The sequence below is a fragment of the Coccinella septempunctata genome, chromosome 6 (assembly GCF_907165205.1).
Source record: "Coccinella septempunctata chromosome 6, icCocSept1.1, whole genome shotgun sequence".
Lineage (NCBI taxonomy): Eukaryota > Metazoa > Arthropoda > Insecta > Coleoptera > Coccinellidae > Coccinella > Coccinella septempunctata.
The window spans coordinates 13,733,441-13,753,669 of NC_058194.1; the positions used below are offsets into that span (position 1 = coordinate 13,733,441).

The 20,229-nt window shown below is 33.5% G+C and overlaps 1 protein-coding gene across 2 annotated transcripts in view; it reads left to right on the forward strand.

The window, feature by feature from the left end:
* Nucleotides 1-20,229, forward strand: part of LOC123315696 (lachesin-like) — a 207,571-nt gene that overhangs the window by 181,289 nt on the left and 6,053 nt on the right. Inside the window, exons 8-9 of one of the 2 annotated variants that reach the window (XM_044901524.1) lie at nucleotides 774-866; nucleotides 12,530-12,580. In XM_044901524.1, the coding sequence (XP_044757459.1) occupies nucleotides 774-866; nucleotides 12,530-12,580 (144 nt within the window). The remainder of the gene's footprint in view (nucleotides 1-773; nucleotides 867-12,529; nucleotides 12,581-20,229) is intronic. The other variant, XM_044901525.1, reaches the window with a different exon arrangement.

The window sequence follows — 20,229 nt, forward strand, 5'->3', positions numbered from 1 at the left end:
TGAAAGACTCGACTTAAAATTAATTTGGAAAAAAAAAAGATCTTTTCAAACTAAGTTAAACATTCGAATAAGTAAAATTGCGTGAAGTAGAATGCCTTCAGTATTCATATTATTATTATCATTTTATTTAATTTTTTATTATATATACAATTATAATAAGAGTTTAGGATATCCTATAAACTCAACAAATGAAAATCAATATTGTTCACATATTGAACAGAAAAGTAAAAAGAAAGAGAGTTCTAAACATATTATCACCGAGCACTCACACTGATCTTCTATAGCTTCTTGATATTGTTATTGTTCCTATTTCTTGTCAAATGTAATATCTGAATAATTATTGAGTATTCGGAGATAATTGACCCAATTACCGCTGTCGGAATGTGAATGTTTGTTAAAAAACTTCGGGATTCGGAAGTTCCTAAACTGAATACAATATGCATATATGGAAGGAAAAAAATTTATTTTTCGATATATTTCAGATATAAAGGTTTCCAGGGCATGTATATGTTGAAATATAGGAAAACAGCCAATTCAATTAGTTTAAGCTTTGGAATGCATGGTTGAACTTATAATTATCAAACTAAGTGGTTGAGGAATTTTAGTTTTAGTCTTAATAAGTAACACAACTGATGCTTCCACCAAGTAGACGAGAAATATTTCGAATACGATGCTCAATTGAATTACAAGTTCTCCTGTGGCACGAAAAAAAAAATATAAATATATAAATGATGAAATGAAATGAAATTTTCATTGGAGTTTTTTTTTTGCAGAAATTGTGCTGACGACAACAACAACTACTACTACCACAACAACAACAACAACCACAGCTACTCCACCGACTACAATAACGAACCTCATTTTAGGTGAGTGCCATGCAGTAGAGTGAAACTTTTACGTTCTTGAATTTGCTGATTGAAGGATATCTTGGGAGGAATTTTTTTTTTATCCTTGAAATCATTCATGTGTTTTCTCTATCAACAACTGATATACAAGGTGACATGAGAGTAACCGTACATACTCTTATCAGAGATAGAATATGATCAGCTGAGTAAGGATTGACTATAAAAAAATAATTTCTGGCTTTCCCCAGATAGCTACAGGGTAATTCTCGAATTTTAAGGAAATACTGAGTCCATCATCACAGCTACACTTATCCAAGAAATCTATTAAAACTTGGTAGATTATTGACACATGCTGAGATCTAGTCAGAGAGACATCAATTATTTCAATATTCCAGGGCCGGACTTATTCATCCTCTTTTAAAGTGCTCACAGTTAAAACAGCACTTTATATTTCGAATTTAAAGTAATTTTTCCTTAACCTTAACTAAGATCCAATACGAGGTACGACTCAAAGTTGTTACAGCTAAAATTATTTTCTTATGAATTTTTGAAATTGAACAAAGTTTGAAAAATTCGATTTAGTCACATGAATAGGACTGAGATATTATACGAAAAATCATTTAGATGGTCGAGAGTTTCAAAGAACACATTCAGTAATGAAGCCAGAACCAATGAGAAACAGTGGAATGCAGTATTAGAAGTAATAGAAATAAAAATGGAAATGAATAAATTCTTTATATGTATTATTGGAATTCCGTCAATGTAATTTCATGAGTGTTCGAAATGAAAACCATTTGCTTTTTTACCTTTCTCTTGCTGAATTACCAGATTGGAATCCACACGCAATTATTTCGTGATTTATAGAAACAGTTGATCATTCTGTTCATCAACTAGTATCTTGACTGGATGTCTTCAGCATAAACCATATCCTTAAATTTTCCCTATAAGAAATAATCCATTGTGTTTAGACCTGGAGGTCAAGCAAGCCATGAAAAAGGAGCTCCTCGACCTCTTTGGGTAAGTATTATTTCGGTAATTCCTCACTACCAAGCCAAAGTGGGGTCACGCTCCATCATGTTGAAAATATATTTTCCTGATATTAATTTATACCTACCATATATTAAATAGATGGAACATAAGCTATTTTCCAGACTGTTCATTTTTCCAATAATTCCCACTCCATGCAACCACCAATGAAATGAATTTTCGCTTGTATTCCCCTCCTGATCGCTTCAAAATTTCTAAGACGGCGTGTGTACTTGTAATTGTCAAAATATTATTTCAATCATTCACGTCGTAATATTTTGGAAAATATGCAACGATGTGCCGTAAAAAAGTGTGTTTGAAATAAAAGTGCATTTATACATGGAAGAGGAAAGCGATTCACTTATTCCGGTAAGTTTTGGATATTTTATTCTTGTTTGAGTACACGACTTTATGAAATCAGGGGAGGGAGTTAGGGGACGCCAGGGTCGAATTCTGTCCCAGCAAACCAACATGTTACATGCATAAGGGTGCTACATAACATAAACAGAACATTTGAAACACAACTGTGGATTTATAAATAAATATTCCATATACATAACGTTCTCATTTCACGTGATACATATCAAACATAATATAATATTTATGTATCATATACATTAATTTGTTATGTTTTTCATGAAAAGTATATGGTATATCAATTTCGTATTATCTATGATACGTATCATTTTGAATGAGAATGTTATGTATATGGTATATTAATTTATAAATGCACAATTTTCATTCAAATGTTCTGTTAATTTTATGTAGCAATCAGAGCATTAAATACATATTATTACGATATGAGAGTATACACATAACATATACCTAATTTTTCAGCAGTCATCCCGACAATGAAACTTACGGTATGATTTATTGAATTGTGAAAAAGTACAAACATCAGTACTGAAAGTAGCTGTTATCGAAACTGTTTTATTCAATTTTTTGCTACTAGCGGATAGAATCCGCCAAAATAGGCGAATTATGAACTTTGATAACTCAACTTTCATAACCTCAATTATTGACGTTCGGAGGAAAAAGAAGGGTTGTGTGATTAGGCTGAATGTTCACATTCATGCATCAGTATGACAAATTTAGTATTTATAATATGTATTTGCAAGGATAGTAACCCTGATTCCATTCGTCAGAGATACAATATTTTGTATATCTGATGATTTTGTGTGACAAATGAAAAGCAAATACTCGAGTTATTTTTTAAAACATTTTGAGAATTATTTGGTTTCCGCATTGATAAAAGAAGCAATTTTAATTCCATACAATTAATATGGTGCACTTATATGAATAGTCACATGTTTCCATAGCTAGATAGGTTGGAGGGACCACTCAGGAACACAAGATGTCGAAAAGTAAGCAGGTTCGAGCCCGGAATGAGCAAGATGTCGAAAAGTAAGCAGGTTCGAGCCCGGAATGAGAAGGAATTTTAGGTCGGTGCGGGAGACAACCACGGATCGTAGACATAGGTTACTAAAGAAGTCTCATATATGAATACTGACAATCAATCAGGTGTAACAATAAATTATCGTTCTGGTACAGTTTTTGCCCAAAATAAGTACGTATTTCATCAAATATGGCGATCCATTAAATTTTGGATGTCCTTGTATTTATTGAGGTTATATTTCAAATTGGTATCAGATGTTCTGTACCAGAGCTATCATCCTTTGCACATAGCATGTAAGGTACAAAGTACCTATATGTGTACCGAACATGCAATATTGCAGTTTCGTTACAGTATACATAGCGAAAGGCGGACATAGAGCTCTCGTTGGAACGATAACGGATAGATCGTGTACGGAACTTTGCTATGTAACACGGAACGTTGCAATATGTATGATACGTTGATGATATGCAATTGTGTTTGCTGGGGTTTGAATACGATCTAATGATTTGTGCTTACATTGAAATGTTGAGTTTGTACATTAAAATAATTGATTTAAATTTTTGTTTTCCAAGAAATAAAACCAGACGACCAGACCAGACTGGGTTTTGAAAACCATTTACACTTCTCTTGTAATTTACACTCCAGACTTCAGTATAATGAGAGAAATCGACTTTTACTGTTAATTTGAAAAAGATACCATCCAGAGTAAGGTAAGATAGGTACATTACCACTTTTCTAACTCGCTTTCTTGTCTGAATATCACTTTGTTTGGAATTTTGCAAGTGATTTCTGACAACTTCTAGTTTTGAGGGGAACTTGAAATTTGGTAGATTCTCTTTCTCCTATAATAAATCATGCTTTTTTATATAAACATCCTTCCTGGTTTCAAGATGAACAGTAGAACGAGATTTTAATTGCTTTAACAATGCTTTAATTATAGCCAATACTGTGCCTGCCATCAGTACTGGAGTTTTTGAAGAAAATGGAAGGAAAATGGGATCAAAATCATCAAACATGAATGCCAGTTCAGGATTTGCAGAAATGAAAGTGTCTTGTAGTTCAAGAATAAAACAAGTAAGATACATACCCACCCAGGGTGTTACAAAAAATTCTCTAAACTACTATGGTTAATAGAACTCGTCTTAGGAATGAAAATCCATAAAAATGAGTAAAGGTCATGTTTTGAGGCACACGGCGTTGAACCTTTTTTGATAATCAAAAAAGTTTTCTTCATTTGTAACATGTATTTCAATGGCAATGTAAAAATTATGCTACTACTGTAATTATGAACACAATATTATGACCATTCAAATGGAGCTCGGATATTCCCATTAGTTATTGAATGAAAATGTCTGTTATCAGGATATTTCGAAGTGAAATTTCAGTTGAAAAATTTTTGCAGGAATAAACACGCGGAGAATAGAAATTGAAAAACAGCCAATTGAAGTCGAAACTGATTTAAGACGACGAGTGTGTCGTCAGTACTTCAAGAAATAATTTGCTACCCTACAAGCCGTTGCCTATTCATTGGGAGGAAAAATTGAAGATGAAAGCTTGAAAAGCCGAGGCAAATACCTTATGAGAAATTTCTTTGAAGACAGCTGCATGCATGAAAAACATAAATATGGCAATGAACTCAAACAATTTGCTTTAGAGTAACATTATTATTCAGTTAAAGCTCACAGTTTCGTTAAAATTGCTCTTAATTATGATGCACTTCAACACCCAGAAGCACATTTGAGGTGGTATGAAAATTTGAAGGGGGAAGCAGGTTGTTGAAGTATTTGAGTTGCTGAAAATGAAAGTTTAAAACACTGCTTATTAGTTGATATGCAATATAACTTAATTGAATTTATAACTGCCCCTAAAAGAAAAAAATGATGCTTTATCACGAATTTAGGGATTCTTTCATGGCTAACTCTATGCAAAAAGAAATCATTTCTTTTTGATTTCACAGTCATTGGTAGATGTTTATAGTATAACATTACTTTTTCATTCCGCCTAATCTGTTCAAAAGACTTGAGAATTTCTTCAATGAACAAACTCTTTCAGATTCTCATTATACAAATTCCATAAAATTCAGCTGCTTCCACTTCTATTGATCTGAGAATTAACCATTTTGAAGGGAATTAATTTGATGAAAGTTATTTTTAGTTTTTAGTATATACTTGGTGAATAAAATTTCAAATAATCTGTATGTAGGTTAAGGTCATATTGACCATTAGTGTATGGTAACATTGTATTCAAAATAAATTCTTTTTCCCACAAGGTGTTTTGGTATTACTAGATCTATATCCCTCTGAATAGTTGTCATAAAAAAAATACTCGAAATCTTTGCATTAAAACATACTTATTTTCCATTCGATATAAAATTATTGCCGACTATCTGAAATATTCAGTGCAAGTAGTTCTGAATCAGCCCCTGTCCAGTTCCCCCCACCCAAAGAATCCAAATTCATATTTATGGCAGTATTTTGTGAATGCGTTTTTGTCGAAATGCTCTATCTCCTGTTTTATTAATCTATGATTTATACCTTGCATCATGCCGGGTACAATATAATGCTTTTTATTGTTGTTTTTCTAATGAATCTCTTCATAATATAAGTATTATCATCTTCTAAAACTTAACTGAGTTTTTCAGGAAGATTCTTACGTTTAATATTAATTCACGACGTCTACGAGACATCTCAGTCCTGTTTATGTAATTAAATTAAATTTTTCGAACTTTGCCCTTTTTCAGAAATTCATAAAAAGAGAATTGTAGATGTTACAACACTGAATGCTTATTTACGCATAATTTTGGTTCTTTCTTGAAGCTAAACAATTATTTTTTGAACAAAAAATAAATAAATAAAATTTGAAATTCGAAATACAAAGTGATATTTTAACCCTGAACATTTTGAATGAGGATTAATGAGTCCGGCTCAGTAATAGTGCAATAATTGAGAACTCTCTGACTCGATCTCAGCATGTTTCAATTACCTCCCAAGTTTCAATGAATTGTCTATAAGTTTGGCTTCTATGATAGTCTCCGTATTTATATGAATTTCGAAAATCACCCTGCATCTTTCTAGGGAGAGTCAGAAATTTATTTATTATAGTCAATCCGTACTACAGCTAGTCATAATACTCTATCTCTGATAAAAGTATATATAGTTATTCCCGGGACACCCTGTATATTGAAAAATATGAAATATTTTTAGGAATTTCTATTGAATTTCAAGTTATACACTCCTTTTCCGAAGCAATAATCTGAAACAGTGAAGAGATTATAAAAAGATAAGTTATGAAAAATTGCCGCGACATGAACTTGAATAGGTATCAAAGCTAGAAATGTAAGCTCTAGATCTATATCATAAAGATGATTTTTGGCACTATAGCAACGCTTGGATACTTTTTGATAGATAAATGCTCATAAGTCAAAAAAAAAAAATCACAGAACCCCTTTGACCCAAATTTTTTTGTAAAGGTCTTTTCAAGTTCTATTCAAATATCTAATAATATATAGGGTGTTCCATTTAACTAAACACAACTTTTTGCCACTACCCTATATATAATTGATTAACCCCATCAATAAGCAAATCATCATTGAAAGTTTTAACCATTCTTGGTACATGTTTCAATAAAAATAAACTTAAGAATCTTCCACCCCTCTTGAAGTGTGCACAACAAACTCCCCAATTATACATGAAAATTTTCGCCAATTCAAATGAAAATTATTTTCTTCGAGTAATCTCCTACCAAGAAGAAGTAAGTTTTATGAATTTTACTTTGCTGATTCATGACTAGCACGCATTAGGCCAGGCGCAAATAGGAACGCAGGTTAGTAAGGTGACGCAGTGTGAGGCAGCAATTCCATGATGATCGCAATCATTTTTGAAATTTCGAAAACAGTTACGTATGCCTCATTTAGGTACAATATGGTCCTTCAATATGAATTTGAATTTATTGTCGACAATTTGAAATTTCCATTTCGGTGTATTCAATAAGAATCATCATTTCATTTATAGTGGATTTTTTCACTACAAAATTCCAAGTTTCATGAAAGTTTGTAATGAGTCCCACAGGTGTTCATTCTGAGCAACAGAGCAGAAAATTGTTTGGTAAGTGCATTGAAGTCATCACGAAATTTTTTCATTTCAATAAAAATAATGTCGAATTATGTGGGTTATTCGACATGAAGCAGTGAAAATGTGGCAATTCAGTCTTTGTTATAAAAAAACTAATTCTCTGACCATCCCTGGTGCTCACTCTTGACCTACTTCAGTAGGTGCAATTCTTGATAATATTAGGAACCGGGTGCTTGTCGAAGAAGGTAATTTGAATTTCAAAACGTTCAGAGCGGATTACTAAGAGAATATCAACAGTATACAAAAATAAACATGAACTTCGATCGACATTAGTGGGAAACAACAACAGCTTTCAGCTCATCTGAAATCGTGTTTGTACAGAGGAATTTCCGAGTGTGAGTTTCAGTCATGAAATTGTTTTCCGTCGGCTGTTCTGTACCAGAGGCTTCGAAATGTACAACAAGGTAGATATATGAACATAGCCAGTGGACTCATGAAAACAGAATATTTCCACATGGCATGAAAAACTGCCTAGTTCTGATGGTCAAACAAGGTGGAAAAGAAAGGAAAGTCTCAAAAAACTACAGGTCGATGAGCTTACTATCGGCTTACGCAAGTGTATTTGGAAGAATAATGTCCAACATGCTCAGAAAATAAAGTGAACACCTAATTCTCTTAGTAAGAGATCAATTCGGGGCCAAAAAAGGACAATCAGAAGCAAGAAATATGCTTTGTTTTACCAGACGTTGCCAGAGAATTTGACAGAGTATGACCTGAATTAGATAACTTACATACAACATGAGATGTGTATATATTCGACGAAATCAGGCAAATTATCGAGACACTTTCTGTGGAAAGAACTGACATCCGGTAACGTCAAAATTAAATGAATCAATGTCTCCGTGTATTGACAAAGTAATGTCAATTGAAAAACTACAATTCAGAAAAATTTTTAAGAATTCGTCTGATGAAGGAGTCTGATATAGACTCTAGACTTCGAAATGTTACGAAGTTACGTGAGTCTTTTTTCTGACAGAAGGTAGAAGAAGGTCATTAAAATAAGTAATTTCACCAAAAATTTTCTTTATAAAATATCCAAGATGGCTGAGCTACAATCCTTGGAAGTTCGACAAACATAACATAAATATAAACATATGGATGAATGGTTCAGTCCTTGCGAGTACAGAAATATAATTTTTTATGTTGTTTTTGGTTTCTGTGTTAAAGTTTGTTATGTGTCAATATTTTAAGACTTTTGACGTTTCCAACACAATGTAATTATTGTCTTGTGGAAAATGAAGATTTGATTCGACCTGATTTGATTTGATTGCAAAAATTGTTGATTTAGGGTGAAGAAAACTCAGACAGTTTATTGAAAGTTGACAAAGTGCTATTATCTTTACCGTATTTCATCCCATTTTTACGGCGATTGTTGGAGGTTTCGAACAAGAAAAAGATTGTGATGACCATTTGTAAAAAAATTGTGAATGATTTAGACGAATTTCATTGGTGATATTTCGAACAAATATTCTATTTTATTATACACTTAATCCTAAGTATTTTTTTTTAGTTGGTATCGAAATGACGCATTTCATAAAATCGTTCAAGCTACCAAATAATGAGGAAAATTCCGTAATGCTATGTTTCAATTTTCATTCCCATGTTAGAATCGAACGGACCAATATCCTTAACGAAACCATATGGTTAAGGCATTCATCACGAGATGAGTTTCTTTCTTTGCTTTGCGATAATTCGAATAACAAATGATCTAGGCTTTTCCTGAAACTTTTAGGGTTTTCACTGCCTATCTCTGGAACAAAATCAATTAAAAATTTAAATAAAGGATTTGCTCCTTCGTTAATTCTTGCACTAATTTGTCAGGAGCAAATCAAGTAGAAAAAATTGTAACCTGACGATGAACTGAAAATTTGACAATTAATGTCAAATAAAGAGCTAAAATTCAGAAGATTCTCGGAAATTGATTTTCGTCTGATGAAGGAGTCTGATATAGACTCCGAAACGTTACCATATATAATTATAATTTCAAGTTCTTTTTTTCAGTTCATTGTCAGGCAAAATTTTTTTTATTCGATTTGCTCTTGACCAATTAGTGCAAGAATTTATGCAGGAGCGTTTATTTCAATTTTTGATGATTTTGTTCCAGAGATTGGGAGTGAAAACCATAAAAAGGTTCAGGAAATGCAGAATTCTCCCAGAATGAACTTCAATCGATAAATGATATAGGGTCGTATTAGAATCAATTCCAGTAATCATTTTCAATTTTTTTTAACTTTGTCATTTTCGGTAGAACGTTTTATTTTGACGAGTTCTACCTTCTGTTAAAAAAGCCTCACCTTCAGATAAACCCGGGTGTATCTGAATGTATCTGAATTAATTTTGACTTAAATTCGATGTTTTGATAAATGATTTCGATATTTTGTGAATTACCCGAATTCTCAACAATCCCAACAAACAATTGGCTGACTGATTAATCCCGCAGTTCGGAATCGCAATTTAATGAGTTGTCTATGTGACTCTGAAAATTTTTATTTTTCTTAGGCAGAACCGGAAGTTGCAGAGGCCTGAAAGTATTTTAAGGAGAAAGCTCATTGTCGGGAACACCAAAATGCAAATTTTCAGCATAATATCATGACTTTTTCTACAAGGAAATCTACATCGCGATGAATGAACCTGATAATATAAACCCAAAGAGAATGACCATTTCAATCTAACCCAACTTGTATATACAGAAAATACAATGCATTTCAATGGTATGATATAATTATAATTATATTCTGCTTTCGATATGGTTGCTTACGGGTATATAAAAAAGCATAAAGCATTCATTTTGTGAAAAACGAATTCCACCTTTTCAATCTTCCAATCTGGAGAATTCATAGGAAAAATGTCGAATTAAAATATCTCCCGATGGCCACTTATCAAAAAACACATTTCGGCTTTTTCTCTATTGAATAAAACATTCCTCAATATTGATACAACTGATTCACGAGCTGATTCACGACAAAATTGTGCTAGCTTTGAAGAAGCTACTTCTAACTCCGGAGTACAAATTGAAATGAATTCGATACTAAATTGAAATTAATTTTATATTAATTATATTAATTGAAACTTTTTCGAAACCAGAAAGTGTTTGGTGCTGTGTGTGAACTAATTTATTAATGGTTATAAATGAATATCGACTTAAGATATTGAGATAATTTCAACAGAACAAATTGGACATTGAATATTGGCATTAAAATTTTCCCACAAATTGAAAATGTGCATGTGAACTCGGCACTTAGTCATAGGAATGCGAATTACTCACAAACTAAAATGGTGTTCGAAATGTTTCATACAAAACAAACTAGAACAAATTGAGTACCGAATATTGAGCTTACATTCGTTTTCCAACTTTCCGCTAACCTCACGAGGCCAAAAATTACGTATATTCCTACTCCAGTTCTTTTAGATTTTCAATGCGCAACTTTTTTCTATTCAAATAAAAGCATATTCACGAATAGAAACATTTGAGATTGATGTGGCCGATACTGCATGAAAATGAAATAAAGATAATACAATAATTACAAAATGATCTCGACACGTATTTCACTGTTACAATAGCATCTTCAGGTGGGTGGAGGTAACTTGAAATACCAGGTGGCAAAAAATCTAATTTCCGCTCTCTTCAAATTGAATGGTTGATGTGGATGATACTTCATGAAAATCCATAATTGAACTTAAAAATTATACGAAAGAGAGTAGACTGAAAAACCTATCTTTCCGAAAATAATAATTAGTCTTCTTGAATTTATTGAAGATGTGTATATTCAATCGAATACAGTTTTTATATCAAAACTCCTCATTCCAGTAATTTTCGAGAAAACTGCTTAGCACTTTCAAAATCGAATTACTCGTACTTGTACAAGATAATCAGTAATCGCGAGCCTTTTGTCAAAAATCGGTGCTTAGTGCTCGAGACTCGGGAGCACTTATTATAAGTGCTCGAAGAACTTTCTGCCAGTTCTCATCTCAGCTCTGGTGATGCTATTTCTACCCCTCTTTTGCACCTCATTACTCAGGAAATTTTTAAAATCACTTTATATCAACGGATCTACTACCTATTACATCTAAAAATAGGCACCGTCCAACTGAACTGAAGTTTTTGCTGTTCCACTCTACACATAGTATTCTCGAAATCAGTTCATCCCGTTTTCTATCCAAGTGGCTTTCTGATTCAATTACCAACATTTTCAAAAAGGACGAGATTGACGTTGTTCATCAGAAGACTTTCAAATATTCTGGGTCATTTGTTCATAAAGAATTTCATAAATTTACTACGTGATGAAATCATTTTTATTTCAAGGTCTCCATGACGTTGCTCAGATGAAGAAATTTGAAATTATATTGAATACAATGGCAAAAAATATTGTTTCACATAAGTGTTTTCATATTTGAAATTACTAATGGAATAATATAGATACTTTAAATAATAATTTTCCGAAGATCAATTTTTTGAAAGCTGAAGATTGCAGTGAGAAAAATAATCGAAAATGAAGGATACAGGGAAAAAACAGCTTAGTCTCATTTTGTTGAATTCTAGTAAAATGGGATTTTTCAATGTGCAATTCATTCTTGTGGAGGAACGCATGGGTTGTTAAATCAACTATTCTTTTTTTTTAACTTTTCATAATGTTATAGGTGTGTACGCTCAGGCAAAGTGAAAAAAAAAGATTCCTTAGTTCCTGATTTGAAATCACGATAAGAAGACAGAGCTTCTTCTTCTCCAGTTCGACTCTCAAATCTGCACAAAATTCACTACTATTATCATTAACTTGTTCCATTCTTGTATGAATTCAATGCGTATAACTCTCATCTGAGGAAATTGTGAATGATTCAACAAAAATAGGTTATATATAACAACTACTACACTTCTGAATAGGACTGCAGATGCCGGGAGTTTTATCGCGATTTAGGCTCAGTTGAGTTTTTTTTTGCCTGTACCGCATGGACATTTTTTTTTCCCTATGGGATATTTTGAATCGTTTTTTACAGCTTACCTAGCCACTTATATCCTGGTCTGAGTGACAAAGCCAGTTTTTCCACCGTACCCTTCAAATGGTGTAAACCATGTATAGTTTATTTTCTGGCTTTCAAATATAAAGTAGCCCTTATTTATAACAAATTTTTTGCAGAAATCACCAGAAGCAGCGAACGTCCATCCATTTCCATATCGAATTTCATCGGTAAGTGTGCTACAAAACACCCAATTAGCAATAAACGATCCTTTTGATACATATTGCGTACAGTCAATTATCTACGTGGGTACATTTTCTTTGTCCGTCATGAGTTACTGACGAATGCAGTGATGAATATGAACATTGAATAATACACTTCATTTAAATCTCTGTGTAACTTTAACATTCGATTGTAGTTGCAGTTCACGCCAATTTCTGATGATGATATACTCGTATGTAGTCGGGACACAAACATAATGGATTCGATTTATAACAATAATTGTACCTATGAAGGCAATCCATATTCTCTATTCTTTTGAGTGGAAGTAGGATAAAAAGTCGACGTCTCGCAATATAATGGAATCTTTATTTTCTCTTATGAAACAGTTTCCGGAAATCACAGACCAATCAAGAAGCTGCTGTTTTTCCTCTTTACCCAGAAGATTTTGAATTCAAGTATCCGGTCTATGAAGATATCGTCTTTTTTAGAAATAATCGACTTAAATTATGAAAATTTTGATGGGATGAATGCTTTTTTTTCTTTTTCGTTTTCACATTTTCGGAAGCCGAAGGCTTGTTTCACCTCTCACGCGACCTCTTGTAATGCCGATGGCCAGCTATCCTTCCATCTTATCGGAGGTCCTGGTGGTCTTCTAGTAGCTGGCCTGCCATTACGTACAATCTTGGCAAGTCTCTCATCGTTCATTCTGGAAACATGTTCGTTCCAGTATCTTCTTCTTGCACCTGACCATTTCACCACATCTAACATTCCACACTCCTCTTGGATCTCCTCGCATTTTCTGTGATCTCTCAAGATATTATCTGTTCTGGCTCTTGAGGTCCTCATCGCATCAGTAGATACGCATCATCCTCTTTGTTTCGGATGTGTCAGCTCTGATCTCAACAGCATATGTCGGGTGTTCGCAAGTTTTGGAAACTCTGACCTTACAGTGATTGGTCATAAATTGGTTTCGCCATATTAACGATTTCAAGGCACCCGCTACTATGGCTGATTTATTGAATTGCTCCCTGACAACACCCGCCAGGTTTCCTCAGGATGATACTTTGACCATCAAGTAGCTGAAATCTGAAACTTGCTCTCTTATGTTGTCATCAAATACCAGCGGAGCGCTGCATCATCTGCGAAGCACTCTATCTTGAAGAGGTGTCTTCCAAGACTATAGCTAAGTTTTACTTCCTGAATCCTCTCTATTATCCTGTCCGTAATGAGGTTGAACAATAATGGACTCAAGCTGCCGTCTTGTCTCACACCGGACTATTCTTATTTTACCGGTGGATGTCGATTTTGATCTTATTTCAGTTACATATTGTCTGTGTAGAGTTGTTTTATGATGTCTTTCAAGTATTTTTGTATATACAAAATATATAAGATAAGATAAGATATTTCTTTATTTCAGATAAATTCGAATTACATGAAGAGTTACAATAAATCCAAAATTAAATGAAATGACGTCACAAAAATTTTTAGTTCACTCAGTAGCTTCAAAATAGTCCCTGAGGTTGTAAGGTTCCAATGCAATCAGTAGATTTTTAACTTTATTTCTGAACGATTTATAGTTATTTATGCGTTTTATATCATTTGGTAACTTATTGAAAGCTCTGATGCTCATATAAGCAGCGCTCTTCTCAGTTAATGTCAATCTATGGGTTGGAAACATTATATTTAAATTTCTTATGTAGTAACTATTTACATTCTCAGATATGAAACTACTCCTATTTTTATGTAAGAACATAAGGCATTCAAACAAATACAGGCCATAAACAATGAAAAAGTTCCTCTACATGATTCCCTAAATTTCATTTTGTAAATTATTCGAATTGCTCTCTTTTGAATTAGGAATATTTTCTCTAAGTTTTCATTTGTTCCCCAGAAAATTATTCCATATTTGTAGGTGGATTCAAAGTTTTCAAAATATATTGTTCTTAAGGTTTTCTCATTTATATATTGGGTTATTGATCTTAATGCAAAGAATGTTTTACTCAACTTCACTGAAATGATTTCTGTGTGTTGACGCCAATTGAGGAATTGATCAATGTAGACTCCCAGAAATCTGACGTAGTTTGATAGTTGGTAGTTACAGTAGGATAAGGTTACTGAATCTAATTTTTCCTTGCTTGACCTACTTGCATCAAAAAGAATGATTTTTGATTTGTCCTCATTTAGAACTAGGTTATTTTGGTTGAACCATGTTCTTGATTTCAAGAAGATGTGGCTTGCTCGTCTCGAGAGCTCTTCAAAATCCTCAGTACTGGTTAATAGATTTGTGTCGTCGGCAAAATTTACCATGTTTATTTCATCTTGCAGTACTATGTGGCCTAGATCGTTCAGGTATACTAAGAATAAGAATGTGACGATGACGCTTCTTTGGTCGATTCCTATTGTTCTTATCAATATTTTTGACTTTGATTGATTTTTATTTTGTGTGATGGTAACTCTTTGTTTTCTGTTAGTCATGAATGAATCAAGCCATTTAATTGTGTTTCCTCTCACTCCATACAACTCTAATTTCTGAAGAAGATATTCTTTGTTTAATGAATCATAGGCTTTAGAGAGGTCTAGGAAAATACCCAGAGCCATCTTACTGTCCTCAAGTGACTCCAAAATGTACTGCAAGAATTCAAAGATAGCTGTCTGTGTTGAGCGTCCATGTAGAAATCCATGTTGGGTATGTGAAAAAAGGTTGTTTTCTTCAAAGTATTCAGTTAATCTTGTCGAGACTAGTACTTCAAAAATTCTGGAGAATGCTGGTAGTAAACTTATGGGTCTGTAGTTGTTGAGAAGTTCTGGGTTGCCTGTTTTGAATATTGGTTTTATGAGTGCCAGTTTCAAGGAATCTGGAAATATACCATGTTTGAAAGAATTATTTATGATGTATGATAGTATTTCGCTGACTGCTGGTAATGATAACTTGACTATCATAATAGGAATTTCGTCATCTCCGCTGCTAAATTTGTTTTTGATGGCTCTCTATTTCGGAAGGTGTTGTTGGTCTCAGGTAGAAGGACTTCTCTATACGCTTCATGTGAGAATAATCTATAGGTGTTGTAGATATGTTATTAAGGAGGGTGTTTACTGTGTTGTTGAAGTGATCGTTGAAATTTTCTGCTATTTCTTCTGGAGTCCCTTCCAATTGCCAATCTTCAGTGGATCTTGTTGTGCCAGTGATCTCTTTGCATATTTGCCACATAGTTTTACCTTTATTGTCTGACTTGATTATTCTTTCCTCATATGTTTTGGTTCTCTGGTTTTTCAATGCATTGTGATATTCTTTTTTTTTTTTTTTTTGGTAAAGATCAAGATGTTGTTGGCTCACTCTGCTTGAGACTAAGAGGATGTCTAATTCTTTTTTAATTTTTTCAATTTCAGGTGTTTTGTGAATATAGGCTCGCTTTTTGTTTAGAGATGGTTTTTTGGGAAAATTCTCGTTGAATATATTTATGAATTCAGATGATATATAAAACCTGGTTTGTCTAGTTCGATAGCTTCTTCTATAACCTGGCGAACTATAAATATTGGCGTTCCTTTCTTGCTGATCTTCAGAAATATTTTTTTTTTAAACATGTTTTCCCAGCAGTTTCGTGAATAGCTCCTTTCTGGTATTCAACAGGGATATTATTTTATAATTAGAGGGGGCTGAGATACTTATTTTGTTGAGAACCAATATGGTAATGCTGCTTCTTCTTTGCAGTATTTCATTGAAGAGTTTTGTGAGTTCTTCGGCCAATTTTTCTCCTCCATTCTTCATGAGTTCATTTGGGATGTGGTTCAGTCCTGGAGATTTTCCATTTTTCAGTTCTTTCATTTCCCACCATACCTTTTCCACAGTCCATCACTCAATATACTCCTCATCCACATCATTTCATCTAGACAATAGTTTCCGTTCAGGAAGTTGTACCTGAGTACAAGCTGACTTGTACTGACTTGTACTGCTGACTTGTACTGCTGACTTGTACTGCTGACTTGAAAAGTCATTTCCACTTGTGTACTAAGCTGACGTTTAATTAAACGAAACGTCGGCTTAGTACACAAGTGGTTTTCTTGCTCGAGACCTTCAAACCTATCAAACTTACCATTGATAGTCCTGTAGGTTCTTAGTTGTCTCGAACTTTAATTGAGCTTTCTTCTCCTCTTTGGCTTCTAACTGGAATTCAGGGGTAAACCATGTTTTTTTTTGTGAACATGTGTGTTAACAGTTCCTTTGCCGACAGCCTCCTCGGCCGCTTGATTCATACCCTGTTTCAAAACTTACCATAGTTCATTCACTGTGTCCCAGCGTCGAGTGTTTCCTTCTAGTAGTTTTCCATCTACACGGCGTACATATAGATTCAGCGTACTCGTATCTTTGAGAGATTCGATGTTGAACTTTTCCACACTATTGTATTTGGTTGTCCTAGAGAGTGGTCAAATGGCGGTTATTTTTTCCAATACAAGACTGCGGTCCGAACCTGTGATAGCAGACTACAAGGTTTTAACATCTAAAATCTGCTCGGGCCTCATAGATCTGTTTGTAATAATGCAATTTGTTTAATTTGATGATATTCTGAAAAAACACTAAGTACATCTTCAGTCCAAACAGCAAATCTATATATAATATTTATAATTTTTATTTTTATTTCAAATAATTACCTCAAATTTTTTTGCTTATTTATTACATACATGTTAAAAATTGGTACGGTGAATAACAATTTATTTTCGGAAACTGAACCTTAAATTACGAGGTGACTCTGTAAAAACGAAAGACGTCATGGGTAAAATTTTTATTAGTAGTCATTTTTGGCCACTTTCTTTTGTTTTCGAGTTATAAGCAAAAATTGGAAAAATGGCGATATTGAAATAAATTTATATCTCCGCTAATACTGATGATAGAGCTCTGAAATTGAAACATTATACAGGCACTTTTTTACGTAGAATCCAGTGGCGTGCTCGCCTATGTAGCACGATTTTTAATTACGAAGCTATTACTCAAAGTTATACTTTTTTAAATGGGGACACTAGTTTTCTGTGCAAGTTTTTGAAAGCTTAATTTTTACTGATTTCAAAAATATATAACATCATATGGTTTGTATCAATATAAATGACAAAAAATGGTCAAAAACCTTTTTTCTCAATATTTCTATGGTTTCAACAATTGATGAGCACAGAAACATATAGCATCGTATAATTATCACAGTCTCCTTCTATAAGTCTTTCATTATTATGGAAATTTATTAAATATATCTTGATTCATATTTTGTGAATATTGGTAAAATGCATAGAAAGAATGACATTGCCGGAAGGAGACTGCTTTTGTTATAGGAAAGTCTATTTTTCTGTGCTCGTCAAAAGTTGAAACCATAGAAATATTGAGAAAAAAGGTTTTTGACCATTTTCTATTATTTACATTGATACAAACCATATGATGTTATATATTTTTGAAATCAGTAAAAATTAAGCTTTCAAATAATTGCACAGAAAACTAGTATTCCCATTTAAAAAAACATTACTTTGGGTAATAGCTTCGTAATTAAAAATCCTGCTAAAAAAGCGAGCACGCCACTGGATTCTACGTAAAAAAGTGCCTGTATAATGTTTCAATTTCAGAGCTCTATCATCAGTATTAGCGGAGATATAAATTTATTCTGATATCGCCATTTTTCCAATTTTTGCTTATAACTCGAAAACAAAAGAAAGTGGCCAAAAATCACTACTACTATTGTAAGTTTCTCAGAAAGAGAGAACGAGAATGGGGTATCAGATCTTGTCTATCTCCTCTGGTTTAAAAGCTGTAGTGCGAAATTTGCCCACCCTGTACAGAGCAAGCGCAATTCCATTTTAGGGTAGCGAAAATCCATTTGCGCTTGCTCTGTACAGTTCACAACCACTGTGAACCACTCTACGAACAAGGCTTATATATATATGGATATTTCCAAGATGGCTGAGATACAACCCCTAGAAGTTCGACAAAATTTCATAGAATTCCTAGTACGGGACTATGGAAGGTGACTCCGGCATCGCAAAAACGAAACAAAACATAAACATATGGGTGGACAATTAATGGTTCAGTACCAAGTTCATCGGATTAGATGCATCAGATCTCCTTTGAGAGAATCATTCTTGTTGTATGGTACAATTTAGGGTGAAAAAAAATCTAGAGAACCGAGGCAGTTTCTTGAGAGTGCTTATGTTAGTTATGTTGAAAAAGTACTATGATGTTTCCCCATTTCGTCCAATTTTTACGACGATTGTTGGAATGTTCGAACAGAAAGACTGTGATGCCAATTGTGAAAAAATTCGTGAATAATTAACACGATTTTATTGGTGAGATTTTGAAGTATTATTCTATTTTTTATACTTGTGTCCTAAGTCTCTTTTGTCAGTTGGTATCGAAATGAACCGTTTCATAAAATCGTGTAATTTACTAAAAAATAATGGGAACAATTTGGCAATCCTAAGTTTTCATTTTCATTACCACGTAAATATCGAACGAGCCAATATCCTAAACGAAACCACATGGTCGAATCAGGAGATAAGTTCAACTGCTTGCGATAATTCAGACGGTGTAGGGTCTTATTAGGATCTATTTTAGTGATAATTTTGAATTTTTTTTTCAACTTTGTCATTTTGAAAGTTTTGCATAGGTGATTCGTGGTGAAACGATTCATTTTGACCAGTTTTATCTTGTGTTGAAAAAAAAGCCTCACCTTCAAATACACCCTGTATAATGCTTTTTTTCAGCAAAGGTTTGGTTATACTCTAGGTATTAGTGGAGTAGTCGAGAGTATTCGGAAAATTCATACTTGTTTTTCTAAAGATGCATCAACAGGCTTGCACTACCATATTCCATTAACGATTTTTGGATATAAGAGTTTGGATTAGAATCCCGCATTTTCCACCAGCAAATTCCAGGAAAAGGATTATTTCCTGGGTAGAGCTTCTATAGGAGTACTTGAATTAAGTCTAGATCACTCGATCAGAATATGCCATCATTCATGAGCTCGGAGTTTCCCGCTTGCAATGATGGCAAATAAATAGAAGGGTAATGAACGGAAAATCCGGGCACTTTATTTGATGGCGTTGTTGCGGTCTACCGAGCTCCACCACCTCACGTGCCCTGAGATTATAATATATTACGACCATCATCGTCGGTTCGAATTGCTCCGCGAAATTGGAGCATGCTTGTGGTTTCGAATTAATGACGAAAACCATAAAATGGATATCGCTTACTGTGGCAGTTTTGTCTCGATATCGATATACGAAATTTGGACCTGGCAATAAAAATTCGATCATTTGTCGAAACAAATGGATGGAATATTTCTCATTCAAAATTGGGGTTGGCAATATTGCACAATTGAAGAAACATTTTCGTCGCATGAGTCCTTTCGAGCAAAAAAAATTTTGTGACAATTCGTCATTGAAATTTGTAATATGTATACTCCATTCCCTTTTATTTCAGCTCTCGGTTAGCCATGGAAACCACCTTTTCTATCTGTTAATTTTCAATGTTCTTCGGTGAAAAACAAGTTTCAATAAATTCATTTTCGCTCTTTCTCTATAATGACAAACTTAGTGTGAACTAATTATTCCATTTATACTTCTCATTTCCTGAAAAGTTACAAACATACAATTCATATAATAAACATGCATCGTTCAAAGAAAA